Raw genomic sequence first — 18,951 nt, forward strand, 5'->3', positions numbered from 1 at the left:
TTCTCTCTCTTCTGTGGTCAGCGGTGATCACACTGTCACTCCTAAGAGAGAAAACAGTTCTCCATCCTTTTTCCCTTTGTAGAGAGTGATTCCCACCATCTCTCTCCACTTGTAAACTTCTTGTGTCTCACCACAATAGTGCCCAATAGTACTTATTTAGTACATAGTACTTGCCCCTATCTTTCTACTGTACCTCTGCTGCCCCACCACGGCCCCCTCAGATGGCAGTGTCCCACACCACGGCCTGGGGCCTCTGGCAGGGGGGCGTACCAGTCTTGCGGGGTTCAGGGGTCCGTCTCCAGCTGGGCAGGATGGGCATACTGTCCTGCTTACACAGGCTCTTGTCCGGGCGCCGGTGGGCCTTGATCTCTTTGCATAGGCAGCGCTTCCTCTCGATGACCTCCAGCAGCTTGCCATCCCTCTGGGTCTGGGCTGCGGATGCGGCGGCACCCCCAGTGGTGGGAGGCTGTCCCTGGGCTAGCTGGGCCAGGTGCTGGAACTGCAGCTGGAGGTGGTGCTGCTGCTGCAGCTGCTGGAGCTGTTGCTGTAACTGCAGCTGCTGCTGATGTAGCTGGAGCTGCTGCTGCTGTCTAGACAGACTAGGACTGCAGGGTGTCTGGGAGGAGTGGGAAAGCCCATGCAACTGGACAGAGAGAGGGACAGAGAGGGAGAAAGGAGGGGAGTTAAAGGAAGATGCATGATTTGGGGATTTGTATCAGTACATTACGTTAAATTTAACCTGGGGTATGCATGAATACTGCATCCATGTTGTATCCCTGTAAACACTGAATCCTTGTTGTAGCACTGAATCCCTGAACAGCTCCTACCCCCAAGCCATAAGAGTGCTAAATAAGACTGCTAAATAGCTCATCAAATTGCTACCCGGACTACCTGCATTGACCCTTTTTTGCACTAACTCTCTTGCACTGACTCTATGCACACACACTGGACTCTACCCACACACTCACACATACTTACACTGACACCCCAATACACACATACGCCCACACACACATAACATGCGCACACATGCATACTGATGCCACACTCACACACACCTACACACTTTCACACTCACCACATACACTACCGGTCAAATGTTTTAGAACACCTACTCATTCAAGGGTTTTTCTTTATTTTTACTATTTTTACTATCATCAAGGCAAAGGGTGGCTGTTTGAATATATTTTGATTTGTTTAACACTTTTTTGGGTTACTACATGATTCCATATGTGTCATTTCATAGTTTTGATGTCTTCACTATTATTCTACAATGTAGAAAATAGTAAAAATAAAGAAAAACCCTTGAATGAGTAGGTGTTCTAAAACCTTTGACCGGTAGTGTACGCTGCTGCTACTGTCTATTATCTATCCTGTTGCCTAGTCACTTGACCTTTACCTATATGTACATACTGTAGCTACCTCAATTACCTTATACCCCTGCACACCGACTTGATACTGGTACTCCCTGTATATAGCCATGTTATTTTTACTCATTATTGTTATTCGTTATTCACTGTGTATTTATTCCTTGTGTCACTATTTCTATTTTTTATTTTATCTTTATCTTTAACTCTGCATTGTTGGAAAAGGACCCGTAAATAAGCATTTCACTGTTAGTCTACACCTGTTTTTTTCTACAAATATAATTTCATTTTACTTGAGCATTGAAGACCAAGCCCAGCAACCACTACATCGTCAATAAGAATATGTTGCACCATAGCCTGCCACTAGATGGAGTGTGACACCATATTCGAGCATGTGGCTCCCCATTGTGTGCGAAGGAGGGTCAGGCAGCACACGCAGACAGTCTCTGCAGCACAGCACAGCACACTTGAACTGCGTCAGCATTTGAGGTGCAGCCAAGTGACTGGGCAAAACGCAACGCTATTGGACAGCGGCTCACTGCTCCAAAACACTGTAGAGAAGCATACTCCTTACATCTCTGCATCTCCGCATACGTCAGTTAGAGCATCGCTCTCCCCTGGACTTATTATTTAAGGCTGCTGGCCACAACCTTATTCTGCTCACTGAACATATCTCCACACTATAAATAGCTCAGGAGGAGGGTTGTTGCTATCAGCACAGGGAAAAATAACAATGGCCATATTCTTCATAATAATTCCAATACTACTACTTGTACAAATGATAGTAATCACAGTAATACCAAAGATCATCGTCATTATAATAATAGGTATTATTCACCTGACTCAGTGCCTCTCGATGAGGCAGGCTGCTCTGCCTCTGAACGTCGCATCCACTCACCTGCTTCACCCCAGAGGTGGATGATGAGCGGCCGAATCGACCCAGTTCTGGAACACAGAAAAAAACAAGCACTGTTCATACACCTGTCTATAACCACAAATCAATTATGGTTATTGTGCAGTTCATGTTGTCAGGGAGAACAGCTGTGCATATCGAATGCATTGCATTCTTACATGTGTATATGTACAACCGTTGGTACATGTGGGGGAGGTATTATGTGCATAAGTATGTGTATATGTGTGTATATATAGCTCTAGTACTGCATACCATCCTTTCCCCTATGCTGCCACTGATGATCTTAAACCATAACACAATGATGATGTGAGTGTGGATTTAAGAAATCCAGGTAATAGGATCTTCAGATAAATCTGCTGATGTGGTCTCTTTTCTAACGCGCTTTTTGTGTGCAAGTGAAATCATTGACATACTTTAGAGCACTTTCCCTTAGAAAGATTCTGCTAGAAGGAATCTGTGCTAGGTGTCTTAGTGCTTACCTCCATTGCGATAGGCTGGGAAAGTTTGGCAGGGGAGAGGGAGACCCCCTCTAGGCAAGGCTCGGAACCCCAAGGACCCCCCCTCCATCCCGGCCAGGGACTCACTGTGGCCCAGCCCCCTCCCTCCAGTGAAGCGTACTGGGATCCCAGAGTGGCCTCCTCCTCCTCCACCTCCTCCTCGATGCCCTGGGACCAGCTCCTCCTTGTCCACCCTCAGGAGGGCATCGGCACTGCCATTCCATGCACGCCCTTCATCCTCTTGAGAGGGGAATGACAGAAGGGAATTGTTGAGTAAACATACAATGTTTGTCTATTGACTGTATAGTAACAGATTACACTTAACTTACAGTCTAATAGTCTGATTATCCCTCTAAGGGATGAGAGGAACTTCTGATAAAATTCAATATTCAATTCTAACCCATGATGCCCCCCAGCACATGTTAACTTACTTTCTCTCGCTGTCTCTCGGCTGCCGTGGCTGAAGGAGAGTTTCCTCTGCATGGGCCAGTAGGACCCGTCGTCTCCAAAGCCACTGCTGTCCCAGGGCATGAACGCAGCCTTCCCCTGAACGGGCCCAGGCACCGTGCTGCTTTTGGAGGCCACATCACTGTGACCCTGGTGGTGCAAGGAGGGCAGATGAGACCCTCCTCGCAGGCTGTCGTACGCCGGGGGTCTCCGGAAGTCCACTGAGGGGTAGGTCCAGAGCAGGGGGCTGTCTGAGGAGGGGGGCTTGTAGGCAGGCAGGCCATGAGGGGTGTGGGAGCGTTGGAGGTGGGGGCGAGAGTGAGGGCGAGAGTGAGAGGAGGTGGAGGAGGACTGGATTGGGGTTGAACTGGTGCTGGTCTGGGATGAATGGCTGTTGGTGATGGGAGTGCTCTCAGCCTGAGAGGAGGTAGAGTGGGACCCTGTTTCTCTGTCCCTGTCACGGTCTCGCTCTCTGTCTCTCTCCCTGTGTCTCTCTCTGTCACTGTCCCTGTCTCTGTCTCTTTCTCTGTCTCTGTGATTGTCCCTGTGACCATCTCTTTCCCTCTCTCTGTCCCTGTCCCTCTCTCTGTCCCTTTCCCTGTCTCCTTTGTCTGACTTCAAGCAGAAGCTCACAGACTTGCCCTCCTTGCCAGAGCCCTGGGTCTGGGTCTGGGCAGTGGACTTGGAGGAGGTTTCTGAGCCATTCTTGTTGTTGGTGTTGGGGTTGGGCGAGTCTCCTCTATCTGGCTTGCGGTAGTGGTGGTAGTGTGAGGGGCGGTGGTGGGGGTGGTGGTGCTGGTGGGAGTAGGGGGAGGTGGACTTGGAGGAAGGGGGCAGTGGTGTGGAGTGGCTCCTGGCCCTTAGCCCCGGTGCAGGGTCAAGCTGGCTGTCTCTGTCTCTGTCTCTGTCTCTGTCTCTGTCTCTGTCTCTGTCTCTGTCTCTGCTCTGCTTGTCTCTCTCCTTAGACTCCTTACAGCCTGACAGGGGCATGGGGAGGTTGGAGGAGGGGGTGGTAGTGGCGGAGGAGGTGCTGGATGGAGTTGTCATACTGGAGGAGGTCTGGATGCTGATGGTTCCCAGTTTGGCAGCAGCAGCTTTGTGTTGGACCCCAACCCCGCTAGAGGCAGCAGCTGGCTGGGGGAAGGCGAGCAGCGGAGGCCGGTGCTGCAGCAGGTTGGGGAAGGGGGCCGGGATCTTACTGTTGGACTCTGTCTCTGATTTGTTCCCCTGGAGGAGATAGGGGGTAGGGGCTCGTGGGGGTTGTGGGCTGGAGGAGAGTGGCTGGGGAACAGGGGTAGAGGAGGTGGAGGAGGGGAGGGGCGAGGAGTGGGAGATGGACACTGTGGCTTTAGGTTTGGAACAGGAGGGGGAGGAGGAGGAGGGGCGAGGTAGAGGGGCAGAGATGCCAGAGGAGGAGTGGTGGTGTTTGGAGGATTTGAGTCTCTCGTGTTTGAGAGGGAGGCGTTTGTGTCCCTCTCTGTCCTCTGGCAGCGGGTACTTCATCTCCTCATAGATGGCCTCGCTCTGGTCTGAGTCTGAGTCAGGCGTGGTGGCGACAGGAGTGACAGGATGAGGGGTGGCAGTCTGGCTCTCCCTGGTGAACACCTGTCCCACCATCTCTATGTAGACAGGCTCATCGTCCCCCTCCTCCCCCTGGGGCTGACCCTCACCCCCCTGGAAGGGCAGAGGCGTGGCAGGAGGGGGCACGCGGGGTGGTGGGGGGTCAAACGATAGCTGAGTGCTGGGACTTCGTTTGGGCTTCAGAGGCGGCACCTTCTTGGACATGTCCCCTGAGTCCGACTTCTTCATTGCTGCAGGGGAAAGAGACAGAGCAATGAACTAGAGATATTTCAATCATCACAACAGGGACAATAATAATAACCCACATTTCCAAATTTCCCCACTTCACTGCCCTCATAACTGTTGCCATAGCCTACCATTCTTCTTCTCTGAGTGTTTGGCCTGCGAGTGATTGGGCAGGGGCGGCGGAGGGGTGTCCGGGAGGGCGTGAGGTGCTCTGGGGTCTGAGGAGGAGGAGCTGAGGCGGGTGCTGGGGTGTCGTTTGGGTTTGGTAGGGGGGCAGCGGCCGCCGTGCTGTGACTGGGTGTCAGAGTAATCCTCCCCGTTCTCCAGACCTGTGTCTCTAGCGCCCACGGCGTGGCAGGACTGGGAGCGGGGGGCCATAGCAGAGGCACAGGAGTGAGGGGACAGATCCTGGGAGGCAGGCATGGTCATGAAGCCCATGCGGAAGTGGCGTCGGAAGGACGCCAGGTCACGGACCTTGCCCACCGTGGCTGAGGAGGGGTCCTTCTGGCTGGAGCTGGAAAACACAGGAAGAACAGCATTCCCTCATTCAGCACTTAATCACGTCTCAGTGAAGGACCTTCATTTATTTCCCCATTGTGTTGCCCCTCCCCTTTACTTCCTTGCTCCCTTTTTCTTTTTCTCTTCAAAAACATTATTTAAATAGCTTCAGTCCTCTACTCCTCTTCCTCTGTCTGTCTGTCACTCACACACTCACACACACACACTGCTGCTCATGCATGGATGGCACAAGGAGCGTAGTTTCCCATTGGAGAGTGAGTGATGAGAGATTGGGTGAGGCAGTGCAGCAGCTGTGCGTGCCAGTATTGTGTGTGGAGGAGGGACTCTTCCATTTCCACCCCTCCACATCTGCTCCCCTAGCTCACAAACACATTCAATAAGGAAATTACTTCCCCTAAAATCGAACTCCCCAAAATCTAGCTACTCCTCTCTGACTATGGAAATTACTTCCCCTAAAATCGAACTCCCCAAAATCTAGCTACTCCTCTCTGACTATAATCTCCCTGTATGTACGTCACTGTGTCACTGGGTTTCTCTAACTCATTCTTTATCTGTTTTATTACCTTGTCTCTACACTACACTCATCATGACCTCTGCCAAGCATTTGATCTGTTTCCATGGCAACTGACTTGCCTGTTTATTGGTTTAGTGGTTTGTCTTAAAACCCATGAAATTGCACATGGTATTGCTTGCCAATGTACAGTACTAAACATACTGCAAACAAGCACACAAAAGAACTGCAATTTCTTTGGCTATTTATTGCCTGAAAAAAGGTGTGGCAGTGCAGCATAAAAATTCCAACTGGAGTTTTCTTCGATGAAAGTAAATATATCGGAGTTGAATGTATAAAGTACTGTACTGTTCCTTTGATTAAACAGATGACTCAATTCTTATTTTAGTCATTTAGCAGACGTTCTTATCCAGAGCGACTTACAGGAGCAATTAGGGTTAAGTGCCTTGCTCAAGGGCACATCGACAGATTTTTTCACCTAGTCGGCTCGGGGATTAGAACCAGCGACCTTTCGGTTACTGGCACAACGCTCTTAACCACTAAGCTACCTGCCGCCCCCATTTGCTTATTTGCTCTCTAAAGCCAACTTTACTTTCAAAAACTTGATATGGATAATCCCTGAAGGTCTTTTGAAGGTCATCATGACCGCATCCAAACTACCATCATGCATGAACGCCACAGATTCAGAACATCTTTGGTTTCCTAATAAGTGAAACCAAAATCAATATCTCACCAATAAAGCTACTGATTGATTCAATTGGAGCAGGATCCATACAACAGTGTACCTTGATGAGCAATAACATGGGATGGGGAGCTGCAGCTGACATGGTCCAAATCTGGAGTTATTACATATAGAATATACAGTATAGCTCTGTAAATGAACCTTTATAAAGGTGACTCAGCCGTAACAACAGTGGCTATAGTCTGTAGAAAAACACTGTGCATAACTATTACCATGAAAAGAGCTGAAATGATACTGCTACAACCATCTAGAAGGAAATGATTGGCTGTCTGGCACAGTACATAAAAAGACGAGTGTCAGCTATGGCTCGTGACCTTTTCAACCTGTTTCTCTGATTCCTATTACACATGAGGTATCTATTGATCCTGTTCCACTGTGGAGAGGAGAGGTGAGGAAGGAAAGAGGGGATGAAGGGGTGGGATCTGACTTCTCTAGCAGGACCGGAGGAATGGATCTGGAGGCAACGACCGCCTTTTTGTTTCCCTGCTGGGAACGAGTGGGAGCTGAGTGTGTGGGTGCACACATCTGTGTGTGTGTCTGGTGTGTGTGTGTGTGTGTGAGAGAGAGAGAGAGAGAGAGAGAGAGAGAGAGAGAGAGAGAGAGAGAGAGAGAAAGAGAGAGAGAGAGAGAGAGAGAGAGAGAGAGAGAGAGAGAGAGAGAGAGAGAGAGAGAGCCTGGGTAACTGGGTCTCTACGTGTGTGAGGAGAGGAGGAGGAGATGTTGTGCTTCCGAGCATGCAATCAAAGGCCTCATTTAGGAGGTTATTGCATGTGAGCGATCCCTGAGTGCATGTTGCCTTGTTTGTTTGAGGTAGAGGAAGCAAGAGCAATAAAACGTAACAAACTACACACCCAAATGTAGGCCTTGTTTTTAGGTCACAATGTGAGCGTGCACCTTCCTATTGAGAGGAGGGAAGCTAGCGCAGGCAGCGGAAACTGCACTGAGCATGTTCATCATGGAGAACAGAGATGCAACTGTTTTCTGTCTCATTGCATTATGTGAAGAAAAGCCAAGAGCAGAGCTGTGTGTGTGTGTGTGTGTGTGTGTGTGTGTGTGTGTGTCTTTAAGTGTGCCTGTGGGTATATGTGTGTGTGCGCCTGCGGGTGTGGAAGTGTTTGTGCTTGCCATAATCTACATAGACACCAATGGGCCACATTGTCCCTATAATAAAGGCCATAAAGCTCCTCTCTTCCCATCTTCTGTTCCTCTCATCTCTTGTTTCTCTACTTCCTTTCTACATGCCCCCACTCCCCTTAGGATGACAATTAAGAGGTTACACATAAAATATGAACAATAAAACTCTTCCACATCAGTTCAGAGATTTACAATTGAACTGAACTGAATAATCTAATTCCATCTCTTCAGTTCACCTCTCCTCACCTCTTCTTATTGCCCTCCTGGTCCTTGTGCCTCCAGTCCAGTCGGCTCTTACGATACAGCAGGTTCATGTCGCCGCGGGGACACTGCTCCTCCTCGCAGCCAATCACAGCGCAATGTAGCCGCTTGCCCCTCCTCTCTATGTCACGCAAGAAATGCTCCACCGCCACATCCTGGGCAGAGCCAGAGCTCATGGTATAGAAGACCAATAGGGTGAAGGGGATGGATGTCACTGCAGACCAAGCTTGAATCACCTAGACATGGAGAAGATGGGGACATTGTCATTGTTAATAGTCATCTACTATATGTTGAGCTGACATGACAGAGCCATGTCCAGTTGTCCTCTTACACAGTTTTCATGTCGACATGCTGTATGTAGGGCAGCAGCAGTTACAACATGGTTATAGTACCTGGCTCCTTCTCTTCCATATAGGTGAACAGGCCAGGAGGGATTCCTCCAGACATAATGATGTGCTCAGAGACAGGGTAGGACTAACGAGGAGTGAAAGTTAAAACCCAGAGATGCAGCATTATGAACCATGTCTGACAAAATATCTGACCAAAACATGTGAAAACATCCAAATAAACGGACTATGCAATGCAGGAAACGTAGCTAATAAGGCTCCTTGTGTCATGGACATACTTTCCTCCAGGCTAAAACAAAGGTAGCCAGGTACCCAGGTAGCCAGGCAGCAAGGCAGCCAGGCAGCCAGGTAGCCAGGCAGCCAGGTAGCAAGGTAGCTAGGTACGGTATGTTTACCCAGCCCACTGTGTTGTTTACCCCAACGCCCAACCTACAATGGATCACATGAAAACACTATTTATATGTTCATTATCCAATTATGACTATCTGAGTAAGCACGGTAACTCAGCTGCAGTGTTGCTCTCTGGCTGGGGGCCTTGGGGTGGCCTAGCTTGGGCTGTCTGCTACCCAGGCAGTAATGTGGTTTGTCATATGTAGCGCACGCAGGGCTTCCTGCACACGCTATTCACCCCATGAAGAGTCAGGCTTGTTGTGGGGAAGATATTTGAGGGCCCAACAGTGTTGTGTGCGTTGGAGTATGTATGCGAGCGCGGCGCTGCAATTGGCTAAGAAAAGCGCAGCTGTCAGCTGGTGTGTGAGTGTTCAAGTGCTTTTGGTGGTTTAACTTATGCTGCATGGGACACTCTTTCCTTGCTATTGGTTTTGGTTTAAACATCATTGCATACACGGGATGAAACGCATGCCAACATACAATGTAGACAAATTCATTAGTGGTCTACTACTACTACACATTCAAGTATGCACTCAATGAACCCACCCATACATAACTTTATCAACCTTCTCCAACAGCAAAGGGAATTCTCAAAACTGACTCTATTAGGTTATACATAAATTATTGTATGTCTGTCTCTGTACTTTGTTGTTCTGTTGAACTACCTGTTTTTACCGATTGGCATTCTATAAATAAGAGACCAATTTAATGTCTGTAACCAATAACAATCTAAACCTCAATCTGATTCCAGTAAATGGAAGTGTGCAGACTGCAGAGCCATAAACAATATGGCTCTGAGAGCACAGGGTTCTCTACAGTGAGAGATGACATCATACTGAGAGCGGTGTCATCCCATCATGGTTCTGACATGGCCCTGTGTGTCACCCTGTGTGCCATCGTAGCTCCCACTATTCCTATTGTCCAGTGCCCTGGCCTCCCCACACACAATGGCCTGCTGCATTGCTGCGGCCTGGCCGCCCTGCGTGGCGTGGGGTGGGGTGGCGTGTAGTGTGACTCAGTGTTAATTAGGTTAGGGAGCTGAGACTGTGTAGGTTGGCCTTCTGTTAACAGGGCCGTCGGTTTGGGCTTCCAAGATCTGGCAGCTGAGCAGGCAGCCCTACAATTGTCGCATTACAGCTGTGGGGAAGTGTGCAATTACACAGGCTGATGAGGATAAGGACACTGCTTGGGAGACGGTTCATCAGGTTCACTAGTCCACTATACAGCACACTTCCTCTACTCCTAGAGCATGTCCTTATCCATCCATAGAAATTGAAATAATTTTGCCAAAATTGGGCTATACAAAATATTTTCCCCCAAAATTATATTACTCCTGTCTGAACAGACATAAATTAAATAATTCAAAAAACTACACCAGAGAGCATAATTTAGCTACAGAGGATCAATAGCTTCTAAAAAAAGCTGTGGATTAAAGTTTTATCACAAGCCGCAATTTGGGCAGCACACGTGCCAAATATAGAACAGCTTGTTGCATTGTGGCCATAGATATCACCCATAGAAGGCTTTTGGAACCTCTAACCCTGGCACTTTGACTGTTAAACTCATGGGTACACTAGCAATGGCTGCCAGTCCTGACTTGAATGGGAACAGCTATCTATGGATTATATTTCTATGGTTGGTTGCGGCTGTCAGTTTGCCTTTCACAAATATCAAAATACAATTGTGAGAAAGATGTAGGCCTACCGTTTGGAAAGCAAATGCCTACTGTAGAAGCTAACGATTGATTTATCAACAACATTTGAGGGAATGTTTGCCAAAGTAGCTTATCACCAGTGAGTAGCCTATGCTTCATCTTCAGCATTGGGTGAGTCAGTGTCACTGTACACACAGTGTATATATATATATATATATATATATATATATATATATATATATATATATATATATATATACAGTGGGGGAAAAAAGTATTTAGTCAGCCACCAATTGTGCAAGTTCTCCCACTTAAAAAGATGAGCGAGGCCTGTAATTTTCATCATAGGTACACGTCAACTATGACGGACAAATTTAGAAAAATTAATCCAGAAAATCACATTGTAGGATTTTTTATGAATTTATTTGCAAATTATGGTGGAAAATAAGTATTTGGTCACCTACAAACAAGCAAGATTTCTGGCTCTCACAGACCTGTAACTTCTTCTTTAAGAGGCTCCTCTGTCCTCCACTCGTTACCTGTATTAATGGCACCTGTTTGAACTTGTTATCAGTATAAAATACACCTGTCCACAACCTCAAACAGTCACACTCCAAACTCCACTATGGCCAAGACCAAAGAGCTGTCAAAGGACACCAGAAACAAAATTGTAGACCTGCACCAGGCTGGGAAGACTGAATCTGCAGTAGGTAAGCAGCTTTGTTTGAAGAAATCAACTGTGGGAGCAATTATTAGGAAATGGAAGACATACAAGACCACTGATAATCTCCCTCGGTCTGGGGCTCCACGCAAGATCTCACCCTGTGGGGTCAAAATGATCACAAGAACGGTGAGCAAAAATCCCAGAACCACACGGGGGGACCTGGTGAATGACCTGCAGAGAGCTGGGACCAAAGTAACAAAGCCTACCATCAGTAACACACTACGCCGCCAGGGACTCAAATCCTGCAGTGCAAGACGTGTCCCCTTGCTTAAGCCAGTACATGTCCAGGCCCGTCTGAAGTTTGCTAGAGTGCATTTGGATGATCCAGAAGAGGATTGGGAGAATGTCATATGGTCAGATGAAACCAAAATGTAACTTTTTGGTAAAAACTCAACTCGTCGTGTTTGGAGGACAAAGAATGCTGAGTTGCATCCAAAGAACACCATACCTACTGTGAAGCATGGGGGTGGAAACATCATGCTTTGGGGCTGTTTTTCTGCAAAGGGACCAGGACGACTGATCCGTGTAAAGGAAAGAATGAATGGGGCCATGTATCGTGAGATTTTGAGTGAAAACCTCCTTCCATCAGCAAGGGCATTGAAGATGAAACGTGGCTGGGTCTTTCAGCATGACAATGATCCCAAACACACCGCCCGGGCAACGAAGGAGTGGCTTCGTAAGAAGCATTTCAAGGTCCTGGAGTGGCCTAGCCAGTCTCCAGATCTCAACCCCATAGAAAATCTTTGGAGGGAGTTGAAAGTCCGTGCTGCCCAGCGACAGCCCCAAAACATCACTGCTCTAGAGGAGATCTGCATGGAGGAATGGGCCAAAATACCAGCAACAGTGTGTGAAAACCTTGTGAAGACTTACAGAAAAAGTTTGACCTGTGTCATTGCCAACAAAGGGTATATAACAAAGTATTGAGAAACTTTTGTTATTGACCAAATACTTATTTTCCACCATAATTTGCAAATAAATTCATAAAAAATCCTACAATGTGATTTTCAGGAATTTTTTTTCTCATTTTGTCTGTCATAGTTGACGTGTACCTATGATGAAAATTACAGGCCTCTCTCATCTTTTTAAGTGGGAGAACTTGCACAATTGGTGGCTGACTAAATACTTTTTTCCCCCACTGTATATATATATATATATATATATATATATATATACACTACCGTTCAAAAGTTTGGGGTCACTTAGAAATGTCCTTGTTTTCGAAAGAAAAGCAATTTTTTTGTCCATTAAAATAACATAAAATCCCGTGTAGCTCAGTTGGTAGAGCATGGTGTTTGCAACGCCAGGGTTGTGGGTTAGTTTCCCACGGGGGACCAGTATGAAAAAAAAAATGTTATGCACTCACTAACTGTAAGTCGCTCTGGATAAGAATCTTGTTTCTCATGGTCTGAGAGTCTTTAGGTGCCTTTTGGCAAACTCCAAGCGGGCTGTCATGTGCCTTTTAATGAAGAGTGGCTTCCGTCTGGCCACTCTACCATAAAGGCCTGATTGGTGGAGTGCTGCTGAGATGGTTGTCCTTCTGGAAGTTTCTCCCATCTCCACAGAGGAACTCTAGAGCTGTGTCAGAGTGACCATCCCGTGTAGCTCAGTTGGTAGAGCATGGTGTTTGCAACGCCAGGGTTGTGGGTTAGTTTCCCACGGGGGACCAGTATGAAAAAAAAAAATGTTATGCACTCACTAACTGTAAGTCGCTCTGGATAAGAACGTCTGCTAAAATGACTAAAATGTCAAATGTAAATCAGAAATACAGTGTAGACATTGTTAATGTTGTAAATGGCTATTGTAGCTGGAAACGGCTGATTTCTTATGTAATATCTACATAGGCGTACAGAGGCCCATTATCAGCAACCATCAGTCCTGTGTTCCAATGGCACGTTGTATTTGCTAATCCAAGTTTATCATTTAAAAGGCTAATTGATCATTAGAAAACCCTTTTCCAATTATGTTAGCACAGCAGTCTGAGATGGGCAGTCTGAGATATGGCTTTTTCTTTGCAACTCAGTTTCTTGGCAATTTCTCGCATGGAATAGCCTTCATTTCTCAGAACAAGAATAGACTGATGAGTTTCAGAAGAAAGTTCTTTGTTTCTGGCCATTTTAAGCCTGTAATCGAACCCACAATTGCTGATGCTCCAGATACTCAACTAGTCTCAAGAAGGCCAGTTTTATTGCTTCTTTAATCAGCACAACTGTTTTCAGCTGTGCTAACAAAATTGCAAAAGGGTTTTCTAATGATCAATTAGCCTTTTAAAATGATAAACTTGGATTAGCAAACACCACCATGCTTCACCGTAGGGATGGTGCCAGCTTTCCTCCAGACGTGATGCTTGGCGTTCAGGCCAAAGAGTTCAATCTTGGTTTCATCAGACCAGAGAATCTTGTTTCTCATGGTCTGAGAGTCTTTAGGTGCCTTTTGGCAAACTCCAAGCGGGCTGTCATGTGCCTTTTAATGAAGAGTGGCTTCCGTCTGGCCACTCTACCATAAAGGCCTGATTGGTGGAGTGCTGCTGAGATGGTTGTCCTTCTGGAAGTTTCTCCCATCTCCACAGAGGAACTCTAGAGCTGTGTCAGAGTGACCATCAGGTTTTTGGTCACCTCCCTGACCAAGGCCCTTCTCCCCCAGTTTCTCAGTTTGGCCGGGCGGCCAGCTCTAGGAAGCGTCTTGGTGGTTCCAAACATCTTCCATTTCAGAATGATGAAGGCCATTGTGTTCTTGGGGACCTTCAATGCTGCAGACATTTTTTGGTTCCCTTCCCCAGATCTGTGCCTTGACACAATCCTGTCTCGGAGCTCTACGGACAATTCCTTCGACCTCATGGCTTAGTTTTTGCTCTGACATGCACTGTCAACTGTGGGACCTTATATAGACAGGTGTGTGCCTTTCCAAATTATGTCCAATCCAATCAATTGAATTTACCACAGGTGGACTCCAATCAAGTTGTAGAAACATCTCAAGGATGATCAATGGAAACAGGATGCAACTGAGCTCAATTTCGAGTCTTATAGCAAAGGGTCTGAATACTTATGTAAATAAGGTATTTCTTATTTTCTATGTTGTATACATTTGCAAAAATGTCTAAAAACTTGTTTTCGCTTTGTCATTATGCGGTATTGTGTGTAGATTGATGAGGGAAAAACTTTTTTTAATCCATTTTAGAATGAGGCTGTAACGTAACAAAATGTGGAAAAAGTCAAGGGGTCTGAATACTTTCCGAAGGCACTGTATATATATATATATATATATATATATATATATATATATATATATATATATATATATCAGGCTTTCCATTAGGAAAATGTGGCACCGGACATGTGACTGGGAATATTTAAATTTATCTGACATTTGAGAAATCTACCGGTCATCCATATACTATACATTGGGTGCGTAACCCATTAGGCCGTCCACCCACGCAGCCAGTGCCGTCAATAAATGTGGGATATTGGCCATATGAGCCACATTTACATGTCCTTAAAAACTGCTTATAACAAATTACTAAAATACTATTTGTAGTGTTTCGATGTGTAGCATATGCAAAACATTATAGCCTATTGTTTTATTGGTTTTTACTTTCCTAAAAACAATAATTGTCCACCTCAGCTGTCTGAGATTTGAGTGCTAAATGCATCAGGGCATTGCATGCATAGAGGCCTTTAGGCCTTCCACTGTATGATATTAATATTTAAAATATAAAGGAAGAGAAGCTTAGGCCTAGCCCCAGAGAAAGAGAGAGATATGCTGGCGGCATGCTACGACACCAACATGCATTTATTTATCGTTGTCAGATAGGCTACTGCTGTCTGCTATAAAGATATAGGCGTACAGAAGAAGATACATTCTTTATTTTTTTGTAGCCCATTCCAGCCTTGTGCAGGTCTACAATTTTATCCCTGATGTCCTTACACAGCTCTCTGGTCTTGGCCATTGTGGAGAGGTTGAAGTCTGTTTGATTGAGTGTGTGGACAGGTGTCTTTTATACAGGTAACGAGTTCAAACAGGTGCAGTTAATACAGGTAATGAGTGGAGAACAGGAGGGCTTCTTAAAGAAAAACTAACAGGTCTGTGAGAGCCGGAATTCTTACTGGTTGGTAGGTGATCAAATCATGCAATAAAATGCAAATTAATTACTTAAAAATCATACAATGTGATTTTCTGGATTTTTGTTTTAGATTCCATCTCTCACAGTTGAAGTGTACCTATGATAAAAATTACAGACCTCTACATGCTTTGTAAGTAGGAAAACCTGCAAAATCGGCAGTGTATCAAATACTTGTTTTCCCCACTGTAACTCTGGGTCTTCCTTTCCTGTGGCGGTCCTCATGAGAGCCAGTTTCATCATAGCGCTTGATGGTTTTTATGACTGCACTTGAAGAAACTTTAAAGTTCTTGAAATTTTCCGGATTGACTGACCTTCATGTCTTAAAGTAATGATGGACTGTCGTTTCTCTTCGCTTATTTGAGCTGTTCTTGCCATAATATGGACTTGGTCTTTTACCAAATAGGGCTATCTTCTGTATACCACCCCTACCTTATCACAACACAACTGATTGGCTCAAACGCATTAAGAAGGAAAGAAATTCCACAAATTAACTTTGAACCTTTTGATGTCTTCACTATTATACTACAATGTAGAAAATAGTAAAAATAAAGAAAACCCCTTGAATGAGTAGGTGTGTCCAAACTTTTGACTGGTACTGTAGATTATAGGAGTAACTCTGGTAGGCCTAAAACATTCATCCTCACCTCAAGTTCAACTGTCGGAGTCAGTTGGATTGTCGGTGCACACTGCCTTCATATTATAGGCCTGCAGTATAATAGGCTAATAGCCACACCACACCAAACATTCACAAAAGTTTCTAAACTTTATTAGTGTAATATCAAAAGTAAGTCAAGCCATTGTTTATTGGGAAAATGTGAGCAGGATATTATATCACGGCAAACAAAACATTACATTTGGAACTTAATTTGGTGAAAGAAAATGGCTCAACAGAATGAAACAAAAACAAAACACTTGCTAACTGGTTTAAACTTTCACAAAAGTTTTGAACAGGCTATATTGCAGCAATTACCAAGAAGGGCTAGTGCTTACTGTACCCAACAAATGACAGCAATAGGCTAATGATATTGAAAGGCCTACTTCTAAGCTATCTTAATCTAAATAAGGAGCACACAATTAAAAAGACAGATCAAACTTAATTTAGCCAACAAAATGTCTCAACAGAATGAAACAAAACACGTTTTGCATATTTAAAGAACTGGTTTAGATTAATAAATAGTCCTACAATAATAACAATGATATACAATAATAATAATGATAGAACAAATACGAAAAAATAAATAAAGTAGCCTGCATTTGGCCATTTGTGTGGTATTAAAAAATATTCTGCTAATGTCTTCTAGCATGTAAATGATGTAGAATTACATGAAATGTGATTATAAAAGGCACAAAAAATTATCTGACCCTGCAAAGAAAAATGACCCCATGTGTGGAAATCCTAAAAACATGTCTGCTCAACTGTATGCCACTACGCAAATACGATTATAGATGCATGCAATGCTTTATTATAAAGGGGATGTTTTTTACCCCCCACCCTCCAGCACCTCCAACTCAAAACATCTTCCATCAGCTATGTCCTTAACAGAGCCTCAATTAATATGGAGGCAACAGCATCGCTCAAATAGACGTCCCAGTTTTAATCAGGTCTTACATGTGCTATAAGCATACACATGCACACAGTCACACATGCATGCACACAGGCACGGATGCTCACTTGCGTGCGCTCACACGCACTCTCTCTCACTCTCTCTCACACACACACACACACACACACACACACACACACACACACACACACACACACACACACACACACACACACACACACACACACACACACACACTACATAGGCTATTTTGTGTATGCAGCCCACAATGTAGATATGCAACCAAAGCCCAAACACTGACACATTAAATCAGCAATTTGGGGATTGTAAAAGCAGCTTAAGAGGCATTTACTGGGTCAGAAGTCATTAAAATCCACCTCTTTAGAGCTAGGAGGCAGATGGAGGCGTGATTCACATAACTGGATCTGCATGCAAGGCTGCAGAGAATTGAGCCATTCATGCACATAAGCAAACAAAACACACAGACACACACACACACACACACACATACACACACACACACACACACACACACTGTGACACATGGACACAAACAAAACCCTTTGAGCTATAACCCCAAATGCTCACTGATTAAAATGTAGAGGACTGCCACAGTAAATTATGTGAGAAAAATATGTGAAAATGAGATATGCCCACAATTTTAACTAATCAAACAATAATTACTGTGAGAATTAGCTCTGATTGTAAAAATAAAATAAAAAAGGAGTGGCTAACCATTATAGGCCTACAGTATATTGAGGATCTGTGGTGTCAAAGGACTGTGGCTGTTTCTACATTTCCTATTTAAACTCAACCTTGGATGACTTCTGGATGCAGGCTTTGCATTCACTGCCATCTGGATTGTTTGTGGGAGACAGTGCTCTCGAGACAGTGAGCCCTACATCATCAACACCTTCTCCCCCTCCTCCTGTCTCCCTCGTTTCTGTCTCCCTCCTCCCCCATCCTGCCACCCAGTGGTGGCAGAGAGAGCACCTGGTGTCTGTCACTCCACATTGCTGGCCTGTTACAGGGCTCCACCACACTGCCACACCGTCACACCATACAGCACCGAATCACATGGTGTGGTATCATGGCCTGACCCCTGTGGCCGTGCTGTGCCGCACGCATCCATACTGTCACCATCACCACACTCTGACACGCCCGGCTGTACACTATGGCAGTCCAGCACACTGCAGCCACTCAGTCAGGGAGAGAATGACCGAGAGGGAGGGAGAGAGAGAATGGGTGAGGGGGAAGGGAGAGAGATAGAGATTGAAAGAGATACAGAGAGTGAGAGAGAGAGAGCGAAAAGAGAGAGGGAGAGGTAGAGAGGGGAGGAGTGGGCGAGGGAGAGAGAGACAGGGGAGGAGTGGGGAGGAGGGGAGAGATAAACGGTCCTCAAGAGTAGGATGGGTAGAGATGCATAGACAGGGAGATAGAAAAGGAGAGGAAGGGATAGGGAGGGAGGGAGGAAGACAGCTCAAGCAGGAGCTTGAGGGAGAGAGGAGAGGAGGTATGGGGAAGGATGAATAGAGAGAGAGAGAGAGAGAGAGAGAGAGAGAGAGAGAGAGAGAGAGAGAGAGAGAGAGAGAGAGAGAGAGAGAGAGAGAGAGAGAGAGAGAGAGAGAGAGAGCAGGGTAGAGATAAACAAGAAAACTAAATGGGGACAGAGAGAAATAGTGAGACAGCGAAAGGGAGCGAGGGGATAAGTAAATGGAGAAAAGAGGAGGCAATATATAAACAGTGAAAAGAGAGAAGGAGCTGGACTGTAAGAATGGGGGAGGGCTGCATGTGAAACCAGCAAGTCTTTCACACCAGTCACTGCGTGTGTGGTCTCCTAGCAACACTGTCTGCTACTTGTCTCTCCCCAACCGCTAAATATTCACAAAGGGGGATGTTAGTGCTGTCGTTCATGATTATCTGAATGGGAAAGTCAAATTTTACCCAGCTTAATTAG

At 45.7% G+C, this 18,951-nt stretch overlaps 1 protein-coding gene across 1 annotated transcript; it reads right to left on the minus strand.

The window, feature by feature from the left end:
• Positions 1–217: 217 nt before the first annotated feature.
• On the minus strand, positions 218–8,373 carry LOC311142262 (neuronal tyrosine-phosphorylated phosphoinositide-3-kinase adapter 1-like; the record flags this gene model as incomplete). The annotated part of the gene is made up of 6 exons (XM_084177881.1): positions 218–643; positions 2,206–2,312; positions 2,760–3,017; positions 3,209–5,035; positions 5,162–5,544; positions 8,183–8,373. The coding sequence occupies 6 exons, from the start codon at positions 8,371–8,373 to the stop codon at positions 218–220; spliced, it is 3,192 nt and encodes a 1,063-aa protein (XP_084034007.1).
• Between the last annotated feature and the right edge of the window lie 10,578 nt (positions 8,374–18,951).

The sequence above is a fragment of the Coregonus lavaretus genome, assembly GCF_964263955.1.
Source record: "Coregonus lavaretus genome assembly, chromosome: 15".
NCBI lineage: Eukaryota > Metazoa > Chordata > Actinopteri > Salmoniformes > Salmonidae > Coregonus > Coregonus lavaretus.